Source organism: Globicephala melas, chromosome 1 (genome assembly GCF_963455315.2).
Source record: "Globicephala melas chromosome 1, mGloMel1.2, whole genome shotgun sequence".
Taxonomy (NCBI): domain Eukaryota; kingdom Metazoa; phylum Chordata; class Mammalia; order Artiodactyla; family Delphinidae; genus Globicephala; species Globicephala melas.
In genome coordinates, this window is record NC_083314.1 from 42,304,300 (window position 1) to 42,331,498 (window position 27,199).

The 27,199-nt window shown below is 45.1% G+C and overlaps 1 protein-coding gene across 2 annotated transcripts in view; it reads right to left on the minus strand.

Annotated features, from left to right (window-relative positions):
* Window positions 1-1,331: 1,331 nt before the first annotated feature.
* The window catches only part of PTPN14 (protein tyrosine phosphatase non-receptor type 14), a 167,490-nt gene continuing 141,622 nt past the window's right edge, over window positions 1,332-27,199 (minus strand). For both annotated transcript variants that reach the window (XM_030873006.2, XM_030873005.2), the window contains 7 exons: window positions 23,770-25,247; window positions 19,361-19,504; window positions 17,998-18,216; window positions 14,704-14,832; window positions 12,049-12,283; window positions 8,220-8,383; window positions 1,332-3,542 (listed from right to left, as the gene is read on the minus strand). In XM_030873006.2, coding sequence (XP_030728866.1) covers window positions 3,414-3,542; window positions 8,220-8,383; window positions 12,049-12,283; window positions 14,704-14,832; window positions 17,998-18,216; window positions 19,361-19,504; window positions 23,770-25,247 — 2,498 coding nt within the window. In that variant the 3' untranslated portion in view covers window positions 1,332-3,413. The remainder of the gene's footprint in view (window positions 3,543-8,219; window positions 8,384-12,048; window positions 12,284-14,703; window positions 14,833-17,997; window positions 18,217-19,360; window positions 19,505-23,769; window positions 25,248-27,199) is intronic.

Sequence of the window (27,199 nt, forward strand, 5' to 3'; positions counted from 1 at the left end):
AAATAAAACACAGTTGCAGAAGTATCTTTGGTAAAACAAGAGGAAACTATTCCCACAAAGAGCCACCTTAAGAGCCCAACAGTAATTACTTGGTGCTTCTGGAAATTTCTTAGTCTGGGATCCTGACAGTTACTCCCGACACGAAGGAGGAATGAAGGGTAGATTAACACTAAGATGGCTCAGACTCAATCCCCAACCCTTGAGTCTAAGCTCCCTGGCACACATCTTAGAAGGTCCCTGCATTTGCCCACCCCCTGACCTCAAGCGATTGACAGGTCTACCCCCGCCCAAAGAAAATCAATAACCATACCCACTTTCTCCATCCCACGCACGACTGGAAGTGGGGAAGAGAGATTCAAAAGCACATTCTGCTTTGTGACTCTGGACACTTCGGGCCCACATGTTGTGTTCCATAACCACTGGGCTGAGGTCAGCTAATACAGACTGTATATCAAGAAAGGATGGCCTGCCTAGGAGAATCCAAAGTGCTCTCTGCAAAGAGTGACTCCAAGCCCCAGGAGATGGCCCACTCAAGTGAGGCAAGGGTTGCCGTAGCAAGGCAGTGAGTTCACAAAAAGCGCTTAAAGCCCAAGGAACCCAGTAAAGCACAACAGGATACGGTTCGGCTTTTCAAACAGGCTTAGCTCAGCTCAAGGATGAAGACGTCAAACTCAGCCCCTCTGGTTCAGGCACCACGGTAAACAAGGATGAACACTGGGTCAATATATCCAAATGGGAGTGGATGAAAGAAACAAAACATTTCAACTGGAAAAACTTCAAAACCAGAGGCCTGAAAGTGTTGGATGGCTTTGTTGTAAGATGGTATCTTTTTTTTTTTTTTCCCCTCCATTTTTAATTTTCTCCCTTCAAGTCGAAACTGTAGCAACAGACCCCGATAGCTCCAGCTTCAGACTTGATACATCGTCAGGAACTCACTCCAAAAGCTCTAACTAGATAACTAATTTAATACACTTTGCTTCAAGGTTTATTCCTTGGCTTGCTTCCCAGATATAAAGCATCTCTGGGCAATTATTATGCAGATGCCACTGAAAGGACTTCAAATGGCTGCTGCTAATTTAACAGGAGATAGGTTGGCATTTACTGGAGACGTGAAAAGGAAGGCAAAATGGGCTCAAGGGCGAAAAGCATTTGTTTTTAAAAACAAAATATGGGGAATCACTTTTAAATGTTTTCCTTTGAGTTTCAATACAAACTCTGGCTAGGAAATTGGATACTGAACCTACTTCTTTGCATTTTGTGCGTTCATGAATATTCCCAGAGCACCAAGTGGCAACAGTGGATGAGTTGAAAGGAGGGCCGTGAGTGATGAGCTCAGAGACAGCAGATCTACACGCTGCCCACATGAGACATTTTAACACCCCACACTGGGGCCTGAGAGACAAAGAGAAATACCGATGTGGTTCCTCAAACAATAAACCAGTAACGGCAGACCAACTGTTAAAACATCCCTAACAGCAGAATATCCCAAGGATGGGAAGTCCCTAAGGAAATGGAAACAATACCTCTTTGCTTGCCGATGACCCAGTTTCTGAGCGTCTCCTAGTGAGGGTTACGAGCTGTGATCCACTGAAAATACACGTCATACTAGTGGTTTTCTTTTTCAGATCACGCAGCAAAATTCCAGAATCTATGGCGCTCAGCTGAAGTTCTACTCCTTGACTGATTCTTTAGACCTTGGAAGAGAAGGTAGGAGGCCCTCCATCGGCAGATACTGAGTCCAAATACAGAGAACCACCACTCTAACACCTGGCCAGATGTGAAACCAAGTTGATTCATACCCCAAAGTAGTTCATCAGGAATCTGCTTCCGCACCCGCCTGTTGTGGTGACCGGAAGCCACAAAGGCACACTCTTTCTGGTCGACTGGATGCCATTCTTTCTTTATATTTGCACCTCAGGAGGAAAAAAAAAAAGGGAGCAGTGGAAGAAGGCATCATGGAACACCCGCAAAAGTCAATTTTAAGAACAAAGCCACAATTAAAAGTTGCATCAAGAAAAACTAGACAGTAGAGGGGAAAATTCCCCAGAAGTCAGCAGGAGGGAAACTGTGCAGAACATGATTTATTATGTACTAACCTACAAAATTCAGAAGGACAGTGGCCAATGAAGGCCCAGAAGGAGACGAACTAAGGACTGAGCTTCAAACTGAGGGCAGGGTTAATACCACAACTGACCAGAGTGGGCTGTATGGAGAAAAGGAAAGCAGCACAAATCTCACCGTCTTTCAGCAGGTGGGCCAAGCTTTGGACTGCAAGGTCCTGGGTGGGCTTAGTTCTGCTCCTGCAGGCCAAAGGCTGGAGATGCTTAGCAGCACAGCGGGGATAACACTTGGGGTGGCTCCTGGCAGGGCCCCTGCCCCCTGAGTGCCAAAGAGCCCCCATACATCAGCTTTCCCAACCGCTTCCTTTATAACCTTTCCATGGCACCCAGCACCTTGACCTTCAGATCCCCGTCAGCACACGCTTCATATTTAAATAAGAAACAATATCAAGGGCCTGCATGTCTCCTCTCTCTTCCACACTGGTCTGTTATCTTCTCTCAAACAGGCAAGAAGCCTAGCCGCACAGACGGCCTGGCCCAGGGCCTCGGAGGCCACCAGATTAGGGTCCACTGAGCCAACAGGGAAAAGCAGCAAATATCAAGGGTGCAGTCTCCAGCAGGGGAACAGGCTCCAGAGCCCAGAATAAGGAGTGGTTGAGAAAGATACAACACAGAGTCCTCGTTCTTCCCGGGCAATGGCAATCACTGCATTGGAAAGGGAGCATTTCCTCTAGCTGGTCCTGTCTTTAACTCAAGCCTGGGAGGAAAAAAGAGACTACTGAGGGAGAGGGCAAAAAGGGGAAAGGGAAGGAACTGCCCATCAAGCCGCAGGAGCCCCCAAATATAAGAAAAGAGTTTTGTTCTTCTTCAGGAAAGGGCCTTAGCCCTTATCTTTTATATTTTAGGATGAACTCATTTTCTTGCCATCTTTGATTTGGACGTGAGCAATGAGGCTGACAAATTTCAGGGCTGGTTACAAATCTGGCTGCAACTTCACTAGAGATGTGTTCCCTTATGCCTCTGTCCCCCAAATAATCCACCAGGCAACCCTCCCTACTGACCTATTACAATGCAGATCAGTCAAAATGTGGTTCAGAGGAAAAGTACTATATTATTGTGAAAACTGCATTACGATGATTCACAAAAGTTATTCCAAAGGGGGAAAAAATAAATTATCTCCTATAAAATAATACACGATGTTTGTGAACGATCCGGGCGCTCCTGTCTTCAGGGAGCCCGTGACCTGCCTGCTCCGGCCATCCGCGCCCTGCCGGGGGAGCAGATGTTGTCTGGAGGTGCGTCCCCATCTGGAAGGTGGGGCTGGCCGCCTCTTCCAGGAGCTGAAGCCGGGGGTCAAATGAGTCTGGAGTTCTGGAGGAACTGGATGAGGACCTGGTAGACAAACTTGTACTGAGCGATGGTCTGGATCATAAACATCCTCTGCTCCCTGAGGAGCCTCAGCATCATGGGCACTTCCACCTTCTGCAAGAAAAGAGAAGAAGATCCTGAGATGGGGCGGGGCGGGGCGGGGGGCTTCCCTTGGTTCCTTCCTCATTCCCTCATCCAGGAAGCATTCACTTGCTGCCCCTGTGCAGGTAGAGGAGAAAGCCAAAGACAGCCCCCTCTAGGTTATCCCAGTCAAAGACCCTAACAGTAACTGGAGAAGCTGGTCGTCGTGTACCGCTGGTGTGATATTTTAACTACAGACCAGTCCACTAGAGAAAACACAGAGGCTGGAGTTAAACCTGATTTGGTACTCTTAACCCTACCATGACCCAATGGTAGGATTTAAGCCCTTTCTGGGTCTTCGCTTCTTCATCTGTAAAATAAGGATAATGATGCTTTCCTCCAATGGCAGTGTGGCCTTGGCCAAGTTAGTGACATTTCCTCGGCAGTAACACAGGGTGATAAACAGTACCCTCCTCAGAGGATCAGATGAAGAAATACATGTAAAGCATTTAACACAGTGTCTGGCACATAGTAGGCTCTTAATAAAGACTACTCACTGTCTCATTAATATTAATGAAATAAGAACACTCATGCTCATCCTGCTACCCCACAGGATCGCAGGCATAACCAAGTGAGATAATTTACGTGTAAACCTTTAAAACATCAAAGCACAATCTCTGGGCACCAGTCACGCATGTTTGGAGTGAAAGTCTTTAACTAACGATATCTTGAGTATTAAATGAGATTGCCAATGTGTAAATTCTTTGAAGATCTCCAATGGAAAGGAATTAATACGGCGGATCATTGGTGCCACGGTGTCCCCTCACTTGTGTCACTTCCATCCCCCTGGACCAGCCAAGGCAGAAGCACCATGGAGTCAATGTACCATCATGGCCTTGGTATACTTCCCCCTGCTCTGGGAGCCCTTAACCCAGGCAAACGACCACACCCACGAACTCAGCGCGGACTGAGCAAGCATCAGAAATAAAATAATAAGAACTCAGCTGTATGTCTTTTCTTACTTTACTTTCAAGTCATTTCAGCTATTTCCAAACTGTGTGTAGCTACAATACCATACATGCCGTCCTGTTTAGTCGCGCTTCTCCAAAACTAGCTAAGTAGTGCACACCACAGATTTAAAAGGAACAAGTCCCTGGTAATACGCAAAGAGAAAAAGGCATGTGAATCCTTAAACTATTAGTCAAAATACAGAGCCTGGACCATAAGCTTCTGATGGTAACTAGTGGGTCTGTGCCTAAACTCTACTCCAGAGTGACTGACATCATGATACACAACACAGAGCACCTAATAATGAACTTAACATAATGCATGATAAGCATTACTCTGTGTTGGGCACTGAATATAAGGATAGAATAAGGCTGCTCCTACCTCATACCCATCAAAGGCTTTGACAAGAGAGGCAGGGTCACACAGAAGCTAAGAGGTCATCTCCCTGTGCCTCAGTTTCTCTTTGTTAGATGAGGGTACTAACAGAACCTCTCTCGTAGGGTCACTGTGAAGGCTACGAGCTGTAAGTCTCTTGAAATAGTGTTGGCACATGGTAAACACTACATACACGTTAGCTGTGGTTATTATAGTATTTTCATTCTCCTCATCATCACAACCACCACCACCTCCCCCGCCACCATCTCCTTTACCTTGACCATCTCCTCCACTTCCATCTCTGCCATCACCACTATCATTCATGGTCATTACCATCTCCATAGCCTGTAAGACTCAGCCCCTCAGGCTGACTCAAGGACAGTATACTAGGTGATATAGGGCAGTTTGGAGACAAGACAAAGTTCCCCCTGGTCCTCAATGAAAGAATCCTTCAGCTTGCCTTGAAGATGCACTTCCACAGGCTCTGCTGCCCACCGTCCCTAACCCAAGGAATCCGGAGGCAGCTGGCACTTGCTCCATCTTGCTTAGAAGACGTCCCTCCCACCCCCCTACTCTACGAAGGAGGGATAACCAATTCAGAAAAGCAGCAAGATCAAGACATCTTGCTCTTTGGCTAGTGAGAACCTGACCTTTTGTAATTTAACTAATCTGGGACAGGTGGTCAAGAGAGAGTATCACAAACCATGAAACTGGTGCGTTTTGAAAACAAATGTATGGGCATTAAAATGTCATAGCTAACATTCAGTGACCAAAAGCAACAGGGCACAAAGAAGCTTCTCAGGGCAGCCCAGGAGAATCCCCTCGCAGCGGCCCGACTTCACGGTTAAGCATCTTTGCTCCAGGAAAAAGAAAAGGCATTTCACTGACAAAATTAAAACTCTATGGATTATAGACTAAAACATAAAGTATCCTAAATCCAGAAGCCATGGAAAGAAGATGGGAAAGTTTAGACGGGAGAAAAATGGGACAACCAATTTTATATTGATTTAGCAAAATCTTTTGTTTAAAAAACAAAGAAACATGGTCGCACTCCTCTTCTAAAATAAGGGTTTGAATTTTACTAGCCAGGTCTGAAGCAGAACAAGTAGAGACCTCTTTTCTTCCTAGCCGGCTACCAATAGCAATTATGGGAAATGGGACAGATAAGGCTGGCTACATGTGCTAGGGGAAGGGAAGTGAAAACTATGAGTCATCTTGCTATCTTTGAATATCAATGGGAACAGAAGTCCTTTTTGGACTGACCACATTCCAGTTAATGTTCTGGCATGCAACTGGGCATTGAGGAAATCTGCTATGTCTGGATACACCATAGAGAATTTACTCACCCTGAGCCCTCACCAAGTCCCCTCAAGGCCCTGGTGGCTGAACCCCTTACTCTGTACCACGCTGGCTCTGACATCTGTTATGTTCCACTGGGCCAGTGACATCTGGTGATCGATGAGCCTTCATGTCATCATGTTACTGAGGCTCAGCCTTTGATGGGTCTCCAAAGAGCTCTCAGAACACAGCGATCCTTCATGTCAGACCAGACTGACAAAACAGCTTCTCAAGTTGAAAAGGAGGAAGGGGGAACAGAGGAAGAGCACATGGGGAATGCAGAAAAGAAGGGGAATCTGGCGAAGAAAGTGACATGAGGAAAAGATCTCTAAGTGGGGAGGGGTTGACGCAGCCCTTCTTCCTCCCCAGGAGCCCACTGGTGCTGCCAGCGGAGCTCGGATATGCTTGAGCCACACGTACCCAGAATCCACTGCATCTTAGTCTGTCTTCCCAGCAGTGAGCGGATCTGGGACTCAGTGGCGAGCTATTCACTCTACTAGAAACTCCTAGAGACTTCTAGTAGTGACAGAGAAGCAGACAATCAGGAAATCTCATGCGAGACAAAACGATAAAAACTCACAGAAGATGACGAGATTTCTGTTATGTAGACTCAAGTGATTCCATGATGGGCATTTTGTTCCCCAATAGAATGTTTGTTTGAACAATAGGCCACATGTGATATAACTCCTCTTCTGCTTTTTAGCAGCACAAGCATTCATATGTACAGACTGAAAGTTTCCAAAATTAACCTTTCATAGGCAGGGAACTTAAAAATCCTTTGAACATATTTAAACTTGGCATTTATCGTTTTCCGAGAAGTTTGAATATAACAAACTCCATGGGGCAATATTTAATCTGATCTTCAAACCATTGAGTAAATACATATATTGTTATATAAATTCCTTCACAGAACATGCATTATAACATCTCCTGATTTTAAAACTATCACACCACTTCAAAAGTTTCCTTTGATTCTCCAAGCTGTACAATTTGTAAATTGAACAAGAATCAAATGACACTTGGCATTTGGAGGCAGAGTGAAGACAGGAAATAACTCAGGGCCAGGAGGTGAGAGACCTCACTTCAAACCTTGGCACCACTGCTTAAGGGCCACCTGGCACTGGACAAGCCACTAGATTGTTTCTGGACCTCAGCATCCTCATCTGTAAAACAGGAACGGGACGTGTGCTGCTAGCGGTGATTAAAGAACCTAAGAAAAAAAAAGTGAAAGCCATCTAAAACCCCTAAAGCCCCCTGTGAGAATAGAAGGCAGAAGAATTGTTCTTTCGCCTTTGATTGCCATTTGTCTCATCTCTACAAAATCAAAAGCCCCTCGGTGTAACTCCCTGACCTACAGCAAGAAGGGAATGCCACACACCGTGTGGGCACAAATTCAGCCGCAGCCCGCGTCTATGGGAGAAAAGCTGGGCCTCCAGCCTCAGCAGAGGCAGGCCACGTCTGTGCCCTCGGATTATCTGCCCGGCTCTGCTACACATCACTGCCAGTCTAGACAAGAGCAAAGAGTCCCCTCAATAAGACTCCGCACTAAAGAATGAAAAACGTGTTTAAAGTACACACATTTTCACGTAGGAGTTAAGCCAGAACACATCCCAGAAATGCAAGACGCATCTATACTATATGCGACCCCATAACCCACTGTGGAAAATTACCCACAATAAAACCAGACCTTCTACGAAACACTGCAGGCTTCTGAGAGTTGATGCCAGCGAAGATCAGATTTTCTAAATGTTGCCTCTCTCACAGTTTCAACTCTTTTTCTATATTATCGGGGTCTCTACACAGAGCAGTGAAAGGCGAAAGATCAGGAAGGTTGTAAATGTCAGAGTCCAACTAGGAATCATGGGTCTGGAAAACTCTTGTCAGGACAGAGGACATTAAACAGTGGAAATAGAAGGGCACAGGTGAAGGTTTGGCCATGGTGTAGATTGGTCCCCAAGGTGGAGGATTCAGAAGCCCAGAATGACTTACTTCATTATGCTCCAGGCAGTAGATCATCAGCTCAGAAAGGATGACCACGCCAGTCCTTCCCACCCCAGCACTGCAGTGGACCACTATCGGGGGGTGCTGGTTCTTGGTGCTTTCCAACATGCTGTTGGTATGGCGACGGACCGACTGGATCTCCTCCAAGTAGGCTGCAAGACAACATGCAAATCTTGTCACTGATGTCCTGCATCACTTTGCATACAAGTGAGGGGAAAAAAAACTGTGAATTTTTTTTTTTAAGTGACAATAATTTACACTACTTACAAGACACTAATTATTTGGCTGGTACCCACTCTACAGTCCTGGATCCAGAAAGGACCAGCTGGGAGTCAATTAGTCCACGGGAGAATTTGTTCTTTAAATTAAATAGTTCTTTTTAAAAAATTAAATTCTGTCTTCCCCTCTGCAAATCCCAAAGTCCCCCAAGCAGATGATTCTCGACATTACTTACAGCAATTCCTACTATTAACAGACTGGGATCAGACACCAGCTAGGTCCCCTTGAAATGCCCGCCTGTCAGAGCCAATTTCTGGTGGGAAGAGCGTCCATCTGTCCTCTCTTCCTTCCCCTCACTGAATGAGGGAATGTCAGCTGAGGCTTGACTCCATTTTTAGATTATAAAATAGACTTTGGGGAGCCTGGTTTTCAGCTTGGATCCCATGTGGTTATGTGAGTAGCTCAAGATAACCCCCCTTTCCTGGAGGCAACATGTGGGTAGGGTGTGTGCCACGTGCCCCGTCAACATCTGCTTAGCCCCACAGGGCTGTGCAGGAGACTGTTCACTACTCCAACTGGGCACAAACTGAAAATTGCTCAACCCAAGCCTTAAGGACTATTTTTTTTAATGGTCATGAAAAAAAGGAAAAGTGTATAAATGTAATCCCCAAACAATCCAAGAACCGGAAAAAGTCAATTAGTAACTGAGATTTTATAGTAGCTAGTTCAGGGGAGAAGCAGATTTGAAGGTTCCTGATACTCAGAAAATCTCATCCCAGTGCAGCAGTGTAAAACCAAATGAGGAGAAAAACTCAAACTGCTGAAGAGAAAACAGCATTCAAACCATTCTCATAATATTTTATAATTAATTAATTTATTTATTTATGTTTGGCTGTGTTGGGTCTTCGTTGCTGTGCGCGGGCTTTCTCTAGTTGCCGCGAGAGGGGGCTACTCTTTGTTGTGGTGCGCAGGCTTCTCACCGCGGTGGCTTCTCTTCCTTGCGGTGCACGGGCTCTAGGCGTGCGGGCTCAGTAGTTGTGGCTCACGGGCTTAGTTGCTCTGAGGCATGTGGGATCTTCCCCGACCAGGGCTCGAATCAAGGTCCCCTGCATTGGCAGGTGGATTCTTAACCACTGCGCCACCAGGGAAGTCCCCATTCTCATAATTTAAAAGCACCTGTTTACACGCAATGACTAGGAACTCCAATTTCTTTTATAACCTTATTTAATTAGTAATCTGAAATAGTTTACCCAAATAAACGTTTACTACCATCACCATCACCACCACTAATAATGTAAAATGAGATAGAACAAAACAAAAGAGGGAAGGCAATCTGAGGTGACTAGATAAGATAGTTGCTATTGGTACCAACATGAGCTAAATACTGAGCATGGAATTCCTTTCACAATTTTTTTTTCCAAAGGGGAAAAGACACTAGGCAATAACATTTTCTGACGGCAGGCAATGTTCACATACAAGAGACTAGGTTTTTCTTGTGCTAAATTTAAGGAGAGAAGTAAAAGGAATATTGATCAATAAAGCTGATGCCACCGTCAAGGGGAATTTCATGAAACACAGAGAAATTAGATTTAAGCAGATTCTTTCTCCTGCAATCATATTAATAAAGTTCCTTAAGGTGTAACTCAGTGAAGCCCTCTGGAAGACAGTTTGACCCAGTTCCTCTGCATCCAAGTAATCTCATTTAAACACAAACAAAAATCTCCTAAAATTCTTAAAAACCTAAAGAACCAACATTTCTAAGACCCTGCTCAGCACACTTGTCCTGAGTTTCTTAGAAAGGTAAATTAATAAACACTGTTTAAAAATATTCTCTATATTTTTCAGTAATTTAGACGGGCTGTCCTTAAATTGGTTCTGATTTAAAAGATTTGATTGTAATTTTAACCATCTCATAAAACCTTTTATCAGATCTGTTAGCCAGTCATCAAACGGATCTACCTTTATTGTTTCTATTTTCTGAGTCTTGCTTCTAATAAAGCAATTAGCAAAACAGTACCAGAAAGGAAGAAAAAGAACACTGTTATGAGGAAAGAAAGCTCTGCAGAGGTCACTGTGCTCATTAATATTTTGAGCTGCAGGTAACTGTGACCTCAGGCCAGCCACCAACCTGCTCTAGGTCTCATTCTAGATCCTTTGATTCCAATCATCTTTCTTACTCTCAGTGTCCGACTCCTTAAGAACCATCATCACTTGAATGAAAAATGAAATAGCTGCATTGATAAATAAGTGTGCATCAGAATCTTTCTGTTGGAACTTGTGAAATGGTACTTCAGGTACTTGAAAACCTATTCTCTCTTCTCTCCCCCACCCCTCCTACTCTAAATGAATATCAAAATAAAAATCAAGGTTTTGACATTCTCCAACCTCCCTTTGTTGTGGCCATAGGTCTTCTGCCAGCTGGTGAGTCAACAACATAGCAGGTGTAGTAAATCTGCAAGGCACCCTCAGGCCTCCTTCCTAGCTGGGTGAGGAAAGAGTAGGGTTTCCCGCAAGTGCAGGACGTTTAGGCAAGTCTGTAGAAGGGAAGGAGGCTGCTGCAGCCATCACCAAAAGCACCAGATCTCACCTCCGGACAGTGATCACCGGCCTGTCTTCGTCATGAGACCGCAAGAGCCTTTAAAACAAAGACTGCTTCATTTCTGCGTTCTAAGAGCCCAACTCAGTGCCTGGCACTGGTGGACACACACCCAGTTTTTGGCCTTACAAATAAAGTACTGCATACAATCTGGATGAATTAGTTTCTAAGATAACCATAGCTTGAAAACTACACATAAATTAATGAATCCAAAAATGATAGTTTCAAATACTACAAGTTGATTTCAGTAATTCTTAGTATGTTTAACCGTAGGTATGAGAAACTACTAATTGGGATTGACTGCTGTAGGAAATACAGGGCTTCCGAGATACAAATTTTCATGAGAAACTTTTGAAGTTGTTTTTTTCTATATTTTATTGCTTTGTGTTTCTTTTTTTTTGGTTGTGGTAAAATATAGCATGAAATTTACCATTTTAATCACTGTAGTGTGCATTGCATTAAGTGTACAGTGGCATTAAGTATATTCACAGTGTTGTGCAAGCATTACCACTATCCACTTCTAGCAATTTTTCATTGTCCCAAACAGAAACTTTCTGTCCATCAAACAGGAACTTCCTATTCCCCTTCCCCCTTGCCCCTGGTAACCTCTATTATACTTTCTATCTCTATGAAGTTGCCTATTTTGGATAACTCATGTAAGTGGAATCACACAACATTTGTCTTTTTGTGTCTGGTTTATTTTATTTAGCATAATGTTTTCAAGGTTCAGACACGGGACGTGTACCAGAATACTAAAGGTCTAAATCAAGGTAGAACCAATTAGTTTACCACATTAGCTCATCTGCATAAATGGTAAAGAGAATATGATAAATGCCATGTATTAGTCTTCTCTGTTCTACACATACTACTGAAGTATTATATACTGAATGTTGTTAATACTTTTGCCACTTAAGAGAAAGTAGACTTTCTTTCCATTTCACCTCCAACTGATAAGACCATTATTACTGTTGGTAAAACCCCGACAGGGAAGAAGAGACTTACACAAAAATCCTTGAACATCCTCTGGGCAGCCGTGATCTGGCCAATCAGTATATTGCAAATGCCACACTGTCCTTTCCTGCCCGGACAAAAGGTGCTTGACCTTCAAGCCTGTGGTTGCATAGCAACCGGAATCTGTTCGGAACTTTGTGGTGACCTTGAACTTGCCATAGGTGGCTGAGCTGTGCTTGGAACCCAGTTTGGGCCAATATCGGTGGCTCTTGGTTCGTCCGCCTTCCTGAATCAGACACAGAAGCAAAATTGGACATGAGTCAGGGGAAGCTCTTATCCTCTTAATCTTAAAATCTAAGGACAGCGGAAAACTTGAATGGCTTCTAAGTCACTGACTCAGTAGCATCATTCAGTGTCTATCCCAGAGTAGATACCCATATATTTTAGCTAACACCAATAATAAGATTTACCACACAGTTATATCAATGGTAAAATTTGAAGGTTCACAACTGGGCTGCAGTTGAATGTTAGAGAGAAGAGCCAGGGTGAAGACCAGAGGCGGGAACAAGCTAGGTGTGTTCAAGAAACAGAAAGGTCTTCAGTGTGGACGGCAGAGAGGAGGTTAGAAGGCCTCCTGGTCCACGGTAGGGCGTTTGGATTTCACCCCACGGTCAGTGGGAAGCCATCCAAAGGTGATGAAGTGACCTTAAGCAGAGGAGCGACAGATCCCAGTAATCGTTCTAGGTCACGCTTCTCACGTCGGATGCTCGGCCCTGGGCTCTCTCTGTTACACCCCACCGGCCACTGACACTGTCTTTACCATCTAGTGTCAATCTCACGTTTTTTTCAGCCTGACCCATCTGTTTTAGTTCCATTGACAACTGAAGCAGAGGAAAACTGGCGTTACCCCTCTTCTCTCTCCCTTAATTTTATAATCTTTTCTGGGGGTATGCATTCTCAACCATTTACAAAATGGGGTCTATTTTAAAGTTTTGCACAGTTTTGATATCATAGGAGTGGGAGCGGGGGTGGAAGAGATGGCAGCTTAGAAGGGGACCCAGCAGAAGCGGGTGGTGCGAGAGGAGAAATGCCCAGCGCACGGAGCTGGGGGAATGAGTGGCAAGTGAAGGCTGGCCTGCTCACAAAGCAATACAGCTTTGGGTGACACAAGTAATCTTGCCCTGGTTCTTTGGGTTGAATTGAGTCTTCTTAAATTTGAAGCACACCTGCCTCTTTTATTTAACCATCCTGTGAAAGGAGGTTTATCTGAGGCCTTTAATTTATATAACTGCTGAGTACCTACATCAATTACAGATTTCAAAAGACTGTAAGTCTCTGGCTGCCTCACAGATCACTGGATTTTGTTCCTAAGACTGGTCCCTTCTTGTCACTCAGGTGTTAGCTCAAATGCAACCTCCTCAGAGGGCCCCGGGCTGCAGTCTAATCTAAAGTAGCCCCACAGTCACCCTCCATTCCATTACTGGTTTCATTTTTTTTCCATGGCACTTAGCACTATCCGAGCTGACTTTGTTCACGTTTTACTGTAAATCCCACTGGGATGTAAGCTTCCTGGGGACAAGGGTCATGCCTGTTGTGTTTACCCTGGGGTCAGCACAGATGCTAAGTACACTGTTTTAAGTTGAATGAATCCCTCCCAAGGATGTAATTCGATAAAGTTATAAAACTAGAGATTTTCAGGAACATTTACTCTTTGTGGGAAGGTGGGACAGAAGGTCAGCCTAGAGAAGTACAACTGGCCTGAAAGAGACCAAAGTCTTTCATCACTACCTTCTAATGGGCTGTTCTGGAAAGCATCTGCTCAGAAGAGTTAAGGAAGGGAACATGACTTTTTTTGTTTCCAGTTCTTTCTGTTCCCCGTCCTTTTAAAGTTGTTAGGAAAGGGATATGCAATACCATACATACGGTAAAAAACAAACAAACAAACGAACAGAAAACTCTTTTTCCTTAAATGACTTCAAAACATAAGTTAAAATTTAATGAAAGGAACAAAAGGAAGTGGTTAAAATAAAATTAAAATAAAAACTCGAGACTGTGACAAGAGAAGAAACCCAAAACGTCCTCCCCCAAAGACAGTAAGCTCCAAGCGAACTGCTAGACGGAACGGGGGTATATGCCAGTTTTTGGAACACCACGTAGACTTCTCTAGTTACAAGGGAAAAGCTATGTTTGACTTGGCAAAGGAAGAAAAAGATTTTTTTTTTCTCTCCCCAAAGAAAGAGGCCTCTACAGGAACAACAGCTCTGGTCTCTTTTCAGCTGATAAGCAGGAGGGCATGGGAGCCGGCCACGCCCGGGGTTGGGAATATATGCCGATTTACCCAGAGCAGCCCCAAAGTTCTCAAACTCCAGCGGAAAGATCATTGCTTTGCTTGGCACACAGAAGTGAGCTGGCTGAACTGAAGTTTGGTTCTTTTTTGTTTGTTTGTTTAATTTTAGTTCATGGTGATCCAAGGAAAAGAGTTAAGAGCTGGATAAAAATGGGGCATAACAATAAATTATCTTTGGAAAACAAAACAAACCTACATGCAAGTAAGGAGAGGAAAGAGATGCACGTCAGAGAGAGAAGGATTTGCAGAGAAACGGTGCTGCCGGAAGGAGGATGAGGCAGCAAGGGCATAGACACAAAGCCCATCTTCTGCCCCCCGCCCCCGCCGGGACAGATGGCTGTACGGCCATTCCCCCTTACCTCCTCTGCGGTGACCATGGCGATCACATTCGCTCCCTGCTCCCACACCATCTGCCAGAAGTCATGGCACGTGTGCGGCAGAGGCCCCTGAGTGGCGATGTAGTGCCATTCTGCCCCACCAACCACCACCTGGAAACCAAGGCAAGCATTAGTGAATAAACCCCAAATCCAGGACAGAGTCACATGCTGACCACGGGTCCTTTTGTAGCCACCTGCAAACCCTGAATAATATTTTTAGGCCAAATGCGTTAGTGCTATCATCAAAAGCCCTGACACCATGGATGGCTAGTGACATCCATGCTCACATGAAAATACTTTTTGCCACTCAAGCTTATTACAATATACCTCATCATTTTTGGTCTACAACCCACAGTAATTATGTACAAACCAGTGCATATTAAAAACATATATATTATATATATATATATATGCCCACATATACAATATTACATGAATATATGTATATAACCTAACAACTTGTTACAGAAATAATGGTTATGTTTCCAATGTGCAATGTACTGGTAATTGCCATTCTCTTCTCCTTTTTCTAGTCTATTCCATTAAAAAACAAAAGAAAACAAAACAAAAAAACCCCAAACTGCTCCCGACTACTAAATTGATTTCCTATACCACTACCATATTGCAGTCCACAGTCTGAGACACAGTACTCCATGACATCCTTTTAAATAATAGAAAAATCTACCATGGAATAACACCCCTTTGGGAGCAATGTCTTTCTACCACTGGCCTGGTTATGAAGTGTATCCTAAACCTCTGTTGTACCCGCTACTCTGTACCACATACAGTAGAGGTATCATGAATGTACTGAAGCCAACAGTACATGATATTTTATCATCACCTTCCCCTCTGACAATACCACAGCATCCAACTGAACTTTGGAGTCATGAGATGATTTTGGATAATAAAATCATTACCCCACACAGCTCAGGGTAATCTTGGGAGGATAATTCTGCAGCTATAAATATTAGCAGCAGAGACACATCAATAAAAAGTCATGCCTCAAGTGTGAAAGCTCGTGCCATCCGGGTGAAATGGTGGCCTTTGGGGGTTCTTTCTGGGTTTGCCTCCATTCCTGTGCCTTGATACTGCCAAGTCAGGCTCCCTTACTCATTCACCAGTGGGGATCTCAAGATGGTGCTAGGGGCAAAGAAGTGATCACTTTTTGAAACTTTTTCTCTCATTTATTTTATGAAACTATACACTAACTTGATTCAAACAAAAACAATGTCAGTTATTGTCTCGTTACACAAGGCATGTTTAGGTCAAAGCTGGCAAGCAAAATCCATTTTCCGAGTACTGGTGGGAGATAACACTCACACATTTGCTGGCCGGCTGGCTAGGAGTTTGGCTTATCTGTGGAACTGTGATTTTAAACATTAGCCTCTCTGGCACCCTACAATATAGGAGCCATAAATACTTCCAGAGTATGCTGCTGCCTGGGGCCTTTCAGCGTATTCCCAAGTATTGACAGGAGGGTATTAAAAACTGCATTAAAAACACAACCACCAAAGCTACTGAGGTAGATTTCACAGATGTGATTCCACGTCTGGAGCAAATAAATCTCTGTTCTGCGTTCACGGCTGCTTGGAACCCAGGGAGAAAACATTGGCAAGACATATAACTCTACTCCAAAATCACAAGGACAAGTTCTTGCAAGCTCTCTGGGTCTGTCAAACACACCCATGTCTAACCCGGATCCACAAGATGAAATGTGGGCCTCAGAGAATATGGAGGAAGGGATGGAAGGGATGTTAAGAACACCCACTGGGCACAGCGCATGCAGACTGACAGCTTTTTCCAGAGAGCAGATGGAAAATGGGGGAGGCGTTCTGGCCAAAAGAAGAAGATAGTATATTGCAGCTGTGGAAGATTTTCTCAGACAGTCTAGCAAGATGCAGCCGTGTGATCTGCATCTTTGCATGCATTATTTTGGTCATTGTTTCGTTCTCTAAACTAAGCCCATGAAATTCACCACCGTCAGTTTCCTTCAGAGTTTCCTGGGGCTCAGTTTTTACTGTTTCATTGTTTTGAGAGTTCTCACTCTGAAAAATAAGAGTAGAATACACAATATGATCCATGAAGGTTGACGCCATCCTATTTCCTTGGACAGGACTTTCTGACACTTAAAAAATATATGTGGTTATCTATGCTGGGTGAACAAAAACACTACACCCAACCATGGTACACTTCCCATATTCTGTATCAAAACCATTAGAACTGATACATAGGCCAGACATCTGGCTGTATTTTAAAGGCTCAGAGGAACCTACCTATAATTTGGCTACGGTTGAAAAGTCCAATGAAGAAAGGAAATAATGCCAGACACAGATTTTCTAAGGTTATTGATCACAGCAGACTAGGAATCTGAACCTTGTATTGTTTTGAAAAGTGTCCTGTAACAACTGTTAACAATTATACTAATACAATTCCCATTGGTACACAGATAATTCCCCTACTTCAGAGGTCAGAGCAAATGGTGACATTCTAAACAAATGTGTTCTGTCATTAGGAGCCCTGAGGAAGGTAAGCTATTTAGGAAACACTTCACTGCATGCACACATGTATCCATACCTCTAAATTCTAACTGAAGTAAAGCTAAGCTGACCAATTTTAAAGTCTATGAAATACTGAGATATGAAGATTTGGAGTGTTTGAAATGGTAACAAACATTTAATGACCCAAATGCACTGAATAATGTGGCACATTTTGCAAGATTCATTATCAACCACACCGTTATGGCTTATGTTGAAATTAGCCCACTCTTCTAAACATCATGCAAATTTGGGACTTCAGCTCTAAAATGCCTAACCAGTAGTACTACAAGGGAGAAACAGTACGTTTCTGTTGCTCCTGAACATCATAACTCCAGTGACAGAAACATAATGCCTGTGATTTCCAAATTCTCTGTCATCTGCCACTTACACACCGAAAGGGCTAATCCTCAGCTTCACCTGTGAGTTCTCGGGAGAGTTACAACACACAGAGAGAAGAAAAAGTTAAACCCTCTGTAATGAGCAAGCTTCAGAAATAGCTGACCTGAGGTTTTTTTTCCCTGAGGCCGCTGGGCTTCCTTCTCTCTGTGCAGTGATAGGCATGGCCTTCCAGTTGGCTAAGAAAAGCACAGGAGTTCAAAAACACTCCCTTGGGGTTTGGGGACAAGCCAGGATGCACAGTGGCAGCCCGTATGTGTTCTCCTCCCTGCCCTTTTACCGTTAACCCGGCAATCTTCAGCCAGCCTTCCCAACACGCCCCTCTCCACCCCCCACTTCTTACCTTGATGTGGGAGGCGTTAATGTAGCCTGTGTTGTTTTCTTTGGTCGGTATGAGCTCTACGCGGTTCTCCTCGTAGGGGACGACCTCCCGGATACGGCTGCGCTCAGCATTTTCTGGCAGAGCTGCTGTGCTGAAAACGCCATTTGCCTTTTTCTTTGGAATCTGCTCATATTCTGTGAACACCATTCCCTCTTCGAGCTTCTTCTTCAGGGTTCTGAACTGCAACAGAAATTGATCTCCAGCTCTCTGAATTATCTTATCCAAACACTCCAACCAAACCACCACATTTCTTCAAATATTTACAGTGACAGTGTTAATAAGTAGTTTCAAGATGGACAACTAATATTTGATTATTTGGTCTCATTACCGACCATATTGCTCGTGTCTCTTGTCCAATAACCAATTTCCTTCTCACTCATACCTTAAACAGAACGAATCTGCCAGACCAGGCAAGGGTTGAAATTCAAAATTAGTATTTTTGTTATTATCACCTCTGTTTAAAGTTCTAGTGATAAGGAGATCGTTCATCTTAATTACCCAGACGTCCTTCCCTCCACTTACACAGCTGTTCTTAGCTAAATTTTAAGATGATACTGGTCTACAGTCCTCTAGTCGTGAGGATTAGACGCCCCATCTTTTATTTTTCCCACGGTCAAGCTACTAATAACAAAACATGGTATTAATTAGATTAAATGATCCCTTTAAAGACCCTGCTGGCTCTAAGAGCATGCTAATACTTCATACATGCTGGCAAAACCTAAACCCTAATCTTATTGTAACGCACTCTATTACATTTACATGACCTGTTTCTTAACCGGACAGCAATTTCAGGAACTAAAAGAACGCGTTTCTTCACCTCTGAAACACTACCACGCAACTTCTGGTTACTTTTCCCACAATGCATTACCCTAACAATGATAAACCAGCCATATGTTATAGCCAGACAAGGGGCCAGTGTATTAAAGAATTCTATAAATGTGTGGGTCAAAGAATCACTCCCTAGTAAAGGGTATTTGTTCACACAAATCACAGAAATTGAGAGCTACAGCAACCGCTTAACTTCTTCATTTTGCAAAAAAAAATAAAGACACAGGCCCAGAGACATTGAATGACTTGACCATGGCCACACAGCTAGGTAAGGGCTGGTGTCTTTAGGGGTCGCCATGGCACCAACCTGACAAAGAAACATGAGATGTTGAAAAGGATCAATTTAATACAGCACAGACCAGGTCTTGCTAAGCTTCAAATTGAAGAATGAATTCGTCAAACACGCCTTCGTGCTGGCATGTCTGGGCGAGGAGAGAGCGTTGGAATCCTAAGACCACAGAGAATGAGTCACATGTTTGACAAGCCCAGCGCTTACCCTCTCATCCATGGGAACTCGGGTGGCATCAACGCGACTTTCTTCCCGCCCCGAGCCCCGAGCAACCGAGAGTCCGTTCAAGGCTGCCAACATCAGTGGCCTCTTCTGTGCCTCCAGGCCTGCCATCTTCTGCTTCTCTAGATTCTTGCGGCAAGAAAAGGCATGTTCTCATTGTTTGTAATACCAGGAGAATGCTGGAATGTGTTTTAATCTCCCCAAATCTGTAACTCCCCAGCCAAGGAATGCAGACAGTCACCATTAGCAGGGCAAATTCAAACAGTCTTCCCATTATTCCCACTGTGCTGGAGGAAGCTGGTTCCTCCAGGCCTCCTGACCTTTTATTTAAAATAGAGGAATGAACGAACAAACAAACAAGAGCAAAGACTCCACACAAATACACCCTGCCTCGGGGCTCACAAGAAAACAGTGTACACCAGACACTTTAGGAAGATAAGGGCTGAAGGAAGACAGGACAAGGAAAAGAGAAACAGAGATTCATGAATAATCAAACAATCACAATGATGGACCTTTTGTACAGATTAAACAGTAAAAACCTTATAAAAACTGTTTGTTGCATTCTTAAGAGGTTGGATACATACATAAATGGACAAAAACCTTCCCAAGTTTCCATTCAGAGGGGCTCAAGCCTTGAGGGTGTTAATCCTGTATTGACTCTCTCTGGTCCCCGGGATATCATCCCCAAAATGAGAGCTGCTGTGGTTCTAGCAAAGTCACTAATACCACAGCCTGGGGCCACCCGAGATGACCTACCCAGCAGCACCCTTCATGCTTCATCCAGAAGACCCACAGGAATGGACACCATGGCTCCCAGGGACCATGGTGGAGCAGCGGTGGATGTGACGGAGCCACGGGAGAACACGGATCTAGGGGCCCAGCAGAGCACTTAGCGGAAGGTTCGGTTGTTGACACCTGGCCCTTGTTTGTGGCTTTGCAACTCCTCTCTATCTCACCTGCACAGACACTGAAACTGGATCAGTCGGGGCTCCTGTTACCTGGTCTACGGCTGTGCTTCCTCACGCCCTCTAAACTGATGGAGGTACCAACAAACCTCCATTTGCTCATTTCAGGCAAGACAACGGGAGCATTTCCCACCAAATAATCTTGTCTTAGAAGACAAAAGCACAGAGAGACTTCATAAAGCATAGAAACAGATGAGTTTTACAGAGTTTATGATTTTGAGCCACACGAAAGGGAAACCAATTTGCAGGTTCCTTTGGTTGCCACAGATGAAGGAGTCATCTTATTCCTGTTTTCTTGTTTCAAACCTTTAGGTATTTCTTTTCTTAGTCTGTCATTTAGAAATCTACTCCCCAGAGAAGTATCTTGATGGAGCCGTGGTGCAGATTATTCTAATTGTGGGTGTAAGGGGACGGCATTACACCCCTACATGCATGCCCTCAATGCCACCTACAGTCAGAATGGAGCCTTGGGAACTATATCCAATATCCTGGGATAAACCATAATGAAAAAGAATATAAACGCATATAAATATATCCGAGACACTTTGCTGTACAGCAGAAATTAAGCACAACATTGTAAATTAACTATACTTCAATAAAGTTAAAAAAAAAAAGAATGGAGCCCTGGCCTTTATGAGTGATTCTGTCAGTAAGATGCTTGGTCCAGTGACAGGGCTGACCCATTAGACAAACAAAAGGAGCATCTCAGAGGAAGATTAACTGTGAGAAAGTGAGAAAGGTCCCAAAGGTATAATATTCTTAAGAATGGCCCTGGTTTCTCAACCCCAGACAGATTTTGAAAGTTTTGGATTTAAATGTGGTGGTGTGTGGGGGGGGTGGGGGGGAGGTGTTAGTTTACTTGCTTATTAGTTTGTTTTTGTAAGGGAGAATTTTCCCCCCATTATCTCTTTTAGTTGAGAATGTTTTACTCCTCCACAAAGTTTTAAGAGAGCAAAGTTTTTTTAAATAAATGGTCCTGAGGTCTTCCCAACAGTCCTTCTGCTTCCTTCCCACCATAAGGTAACCCCAACTGGGCCCCAAAGCCCAAAGAAACCTATTTGTCTTTCTTGGGAAAGGATTACTACTTACCTAATGAAAACTGAAACCCCAGGGATAACCTATTTCTCTTAGCTCCTCCTTACTTATCCTATCATCTTATTACAAGAGATCAAAAATAATTAATTCAAAGATCTGATTTGGCCTTTTCTCTTCCCAGTACCTGATTTGGGGTTAGGTGACTAAAGACAGTGAAATGTCTTCCAGGCAGCAGTAGGAGCCAGGAGAAGCTATCAAGACAACAGGCCTGAACTATATCCATCAAATGGATAAGCACCTCCAGAACTGGAGGGAGAGACTTGCCTGCAGGGCAAATTCTCCCCATAGCTGTCTCCCTCCAGTTCCTATTTGGTTACATTTTCTCATTTTCTTATCCTAGGGAGGCCCTGACAGCCTCCTCTTCTTAGCCATGCCTAACAAGCCAGGCAAAGGCTACCCATGGTGGGGGAGGGACACAGTCATCTGGGATGTGGGGAGGTCATTGGGGTGAGTTTCTTCACAAAGACAATAGAGACCCATCCCAAGCATCAGCGCCAGTGGTGGTCACCACCTTGCCTGGCTCACTGAAGACCCTCCAAGTCCTACTCTGAGGTTGGGACACCAGCCAAGGGCGGCAGCCCTTGAGCTCACAAGTGTGTAGGATTTGGGGAAAAAATCAGAGAAGGGACTTCCCTGGAGGTCCAGTGGTTAAGACTCCGTGCTTCCAATGCATGGGACCAGGATCTCAGCTGCTGGTCGAGGAACTAAGAACCCACATGCTATGAGGCATAGCCAAGACATAAACAGTTTTTAAAATTAAAAGAAAGAAAGAAGAAGAAGGTACACATTTAAAAAAAAAAAATCAGGGAAAATGACATAGGGCTGGGGTAATGATGTTCCTGAACTAGTTAAGGGGTAAAATTGGCTATTCGCTCTTACCCAATGGATGGGATGGGAGGACACGTGGAAACAGTGGGAAAGGCCCTTGCTCCTTTGTGATAATGCCTGAAGCACTATGTAGGGAACCAGTGCCGTGAATTTGGCTACAGGCTTTTGTTTAATACAGGTAACAAGAGAAGAGAACGAAGACGACCTAAGTGAGGCTAGGGGACCACGTAGGCAGCAGCTGAATGCTTAGACGGATGGGTTCTTGATACCGAGTTGTGTTATAGGGGTGTGAGGCCAAGAAGTGCTGAAAATCCCTTTCTACCAGTGCTTACTTTTCCCAAACTCAGAAAGCTCTCCCCGCAGGCACCCAGCCCCGCATCTCATTCCAGCATCTCATTCCATCCCCAGGAAAAGGCTCCCCCGCGAGGCACCTAGCCCCGCATCTCAGCCCAACGGTCTTATTTCCCACAGGCACAGCACAACTTTCACAATTTCCCTCTAGGTGGAAAAAGTTACGCCTGTACCAACTTCTTAGCGATACTCCACGGATGGCCAAAACCGTGAGGCTAAGAATGTTCTTAAGGCTTGTCTAAAGTAGGAACGTTGCTATGGACTAGACTCCTAAACCGAGGGACTTGACTTCCTTAAAACTTTGGCTCTTTACAGGTTGATTCCCTCTGGAGAACTGGGAGACTTAAAAATGAAAGAAGTCTAATGAACTCCATCAAAGCCCATTTTAAGTTACAACTGCTCTGGAGTTCCTAAAATAAGCCCTGGCTACCTTATAGTTCAGCTGTGGTACATGCAGAGGAGAAGTCAGTCTAGGTTTGAATGGTTACATTAAGAGGATTTTTTAAGGGAGTGAATACTTCCAGGACAAGTGTGGCGTGTGTATAAATATGCAAGTGTGAATTCTTGATAGAATAAGAATGGTCAATGGAAGCTCAATGGTAAACTTCTGGGTTTATTGTTATTCTCTTGGATGTGTGTTAAACATCTCTCGAAAGAAGATTTGAACATAAAGCTGGATACATCATGGACAATATTGATGAATGATCCTGACATCTAGATCTACACAGAAAGCTGTGCTCTGAAGGGACCAAAGTACCAGGAGATGGAGGAAGGTGAGCTCCTGGCAGCTCATGCAATGGGAAGTCTGACCCTGAATAAACAGCAAATGCTGGCCCAGTCACCAATCTCAACACCACCAACCTGTAAGATCCTGACTCTCTCACAGCAAGCACAAGCACACCTATGAGAAGCCATGAATGAGAATGGAAGGTTTATGTGAAAACAAAGTTCTGTGAAATGAAACACTACCTGTTTATATGCCAAGTGATTTTTAAATCTCTACCACATTCCCTGAATAAGGCTTGCGCTTTCTTCAGTGCCCAGAGGATGTATGTCTAAATCATGGAAAAGGAGCAGAGGGGGCCACGGGAGAGGGTGGAAATCAGCCCGTTTAACTGTCCCTCGGAAGATGCCCTGGGAGAGGAAGCCACTTACCCGGATCATCATCTCTCTTTCTATAATGCTGTCCTCCAGGGAGAACATTTCAGACACAGGTCTCTCCTTCACAGGCTCTTTCTTGACCCGCTCCTTCACACTTGTCAGGTCGGGCTCTGAGATGGATGGACCAAGAGAGGACCCGTTGATGGCCGTCTGGTCAGCCCGGGAGATACTGATGGCCTTGGCTGGCCCCTGCCTCAGGACCCTGGCCCTGGCGATGGCGGGAGGAAGGCACACCTGGTCTTGCCCCAGCGCCCCGTTGCTCACACTTTTCCTGGGTCCGGGGTACTCGGGTGGGGGCTTGTTTGGAATGCGGGCTAAGGCGGCCTGTAGCTGGGCGCTGTACTCCATCTTCTCGCGGAGCACGGGGATCTGGGGCACCGGTTCCGGAGCCTCCTCTTCTTCCTCCTCGCTCTCGCTGCTGTGGATCAGCATCGTGGCATCCGAGAAAGTCTTCCTGTGGTGATACTCGGGAAGCTGGGGGACCTCGTGGCTCCCCGGCACCTCCTCGGGTGGCCCCGGCTCTCGCAGAGTGTTGCGGCGGGCCATGGGGATGTTTAGCGACTTCAAGGTCATGGCTTCCATGCCCCGCACCATGCTGCTCATCACCTCCAGGCTGTGGCGCTTGTGCACCGTGCCGTGGTGCTTGGTGGCCGTGAGGGGCTCGCTCACCTCCTGGAGAGACTGATGCACCACCGGGGAGCTGTCCTCCTGGAAGGTCTTCACGGACAGCTGCACTTTGCGAGTCACCAAGTCGGGGCTACTGCCGCTGACGTACTTGTGGCGGTGGCTGGCGAGGTCCGGGGTGCTCGTGGCGGGGCGGGGCCGTGGGTAGGGGGGTGGTGGCCGGAAGAGATAGTTTTTGAGCATGTGGGCCGTGTTGTAGTTATAGGTGCCCTGGAGCTGCATGTTGGCCAACTCCGGGGTGCTCACCGTGTGTGAGATGGCGCTTGCCCCGGGCTTGCTTGGCACCGTGGTATTCTTCGGGTTGATCTGGTCCGATGGACTGACCAGTTTGTTACCGTAGCCCCCCTGGGGCCCATAAGGGACAGTGTAGGGGTGCCTCTCCCGCATCTCGGGCTGGCTGTACACCAGATCCTCTGGCTGGTTGTAGGCGTGGGTGTTGATGATGTTGAGGTTTCGCAGGGACTGGCTCTGGCTGTCCGTGTGCACGACCCCCCTCTTCATCTGCCGCATGACTGTCTCATAATCGGGGGTCGGCCGGTAGGATGGCACGATGATGGCGCTGTGCCGGTGGCTCGGGATGTAGTCAGCCCGCATGATGTCACTCCCAGGGATGCTGAGGTTGGAGGACACGGGAGAAGCCTGGATGAAGCTTTGGGAGCAACTGAGGGAGTTGACGCTGTGAATGCTACACACACTGCCATTGGTGACGGTGCCATTTATATAACTTAAGTCCAGGCTGTTGTGCGAGTTGCAATACAAGGCTTCTTCATTCCCATGGAAGATGCTGTCTGCAAGAAGTCACACAGAGGCACGTGAACGTCCACACCATCCTGCTTCAATCCAGCTCATCCTCACACTTACAGACATCATAAAAAGGGAAATCCCATGGTCTCCACCCACATATTCCATGGAAAAACTGGTACTTTCTTGGGCAAGATGCCAACATATGGAAGGAACATTTTAAAGCACACTAAAAAGAAAAAGTGAATCTAAACAAAGAAAGCTCTGCACATACGGAACCGTTATCACCTGGGTTAAGTTCTCGATGTGGCCACGAGCTTTTAAATCAGGCACCAACAAGGGCCCTCACGTTGGGAGACCTGTCCTCTTGTTCACGGCTCAGCGACAGAACTGGGTGTTTGGGTCAGGAAGTCAAGAACTTTAATAGAGCAATAGATTTGAAATTATTGAGTCCTGGGAGCTGATCTTCCTGACCGCAGTGGGAAAACTCCCTGTATCTGAGGGACTGCCGCGCATCCGTCAAGGCACGAGGCAAATAACACAGTCAGGATGTCAGCATGCGTGATCGGCAACCAACGGAGGGCAAAGTAAGAATCAGGAGGTTTTTTTAGCCACTGCCTAAAACCCGCCTCTACAGGTGGCTTCATCACTGAGGTCAGTTTCCCATGAAAATTAATAATACTTTAAAGAGGTACCTAAAGAGATAAAAAGCAGATTTCTAAAGTAAGGCCCATTCTGGATGTCCAGTGTTCCTTTAACACACACATACACAGACACCCCTAGGCAGGCAACCTCTTGCCAACACACTTTTCTGTGGGCAAAGTATATTCATTTTTTACACTATAGATTTAAGCATGAGCGGAGTAGAAGAAAGCAAAGGCAGAAAAGATTAAAAAACAGAAAAGGTGACTGAAAACACTTGGCTGCCTGAAGAGGAGGGGTGGGAACATAGACCAGATGAGAGGATACAGGCGAGAAAAACTAGGAGAACGTGTTGCATTTATCCGCCTTAATGGGGTTTGGTGCCCTCCCACAGAAGCAGGGTAACTCTGCTAGTCTGCTTATAAAAAGTTGTGTTTTATTAAATTACATCATCTTGATTATCTTAGTCTCCATGCTCACATTTAGACAGTGCAGAAAGAGTCAAAGCAGCTAGCATATGATAACCCAGAAACAAATTATCCAATTACCATACTGTCAACATCCAATGTTTAATCCCATTCCTTTTTGGAGATACAGTTAGTGTAATGATTCCAGAGCCTGGCTCAAGAGTCAGGACACCAATCTTCGTATCCAAGCTTCCCAGTACCCTTTCTGTACCCCAGTTTCTGTATCTGTCAAATGGAAATAATAACAGTACGTATCTCCTAGGTTTATTTTGAGGATTAAATGAGACAATACAGTGCAAGTGCTCAGAACAAGTGCTTAAGGAGAGGAATTGCTCTATAAATGCTCATTCTCAGAATAATTATTATTGGAATGGGTTTTTTTACACACTTTGCATGGGAGTGTTTAGGGAGAAAAAGAGGAATAAAACAGTTTAATAAGTGCACCGAGAAAGGGGCCAGTGGGAGAGATCGGAAAGGAGAGTTAAAATGAGGGGCTGAGGGCTTCCCTGGTGGCGCAGTTGTTGAGGGTCCGCCTGCCGATGCAGGGGACAAGGGTTCGTGCCCCGGTCTGGGAAGATCCCACATGCCGCGGAGCGGCTGGGCCCGTGGGCCATGGCCGCTGAGCCTGTGCTCCGCAACGGGAGAGGCCACAACAGTGAGAGGCCCGCGTACCGCAAAAAAAAAAAAAAAAAATGAGGGGCTGAGATTTTATGTGTATTTCTTTCTATTATTCTGATGCCTGTGTTCTCTGTCACCTTGAAAACCTGCTTGACTGTTACAAGCTCTCTGACACTGACAAGGAGGGTGAAGAGTATTCTGTGGGGCTTAGCCGTCACTCTCCTCTCTGTCCCACTTACAAGAAGGAAGAGGAGAAAGGAACTTGCTCACTG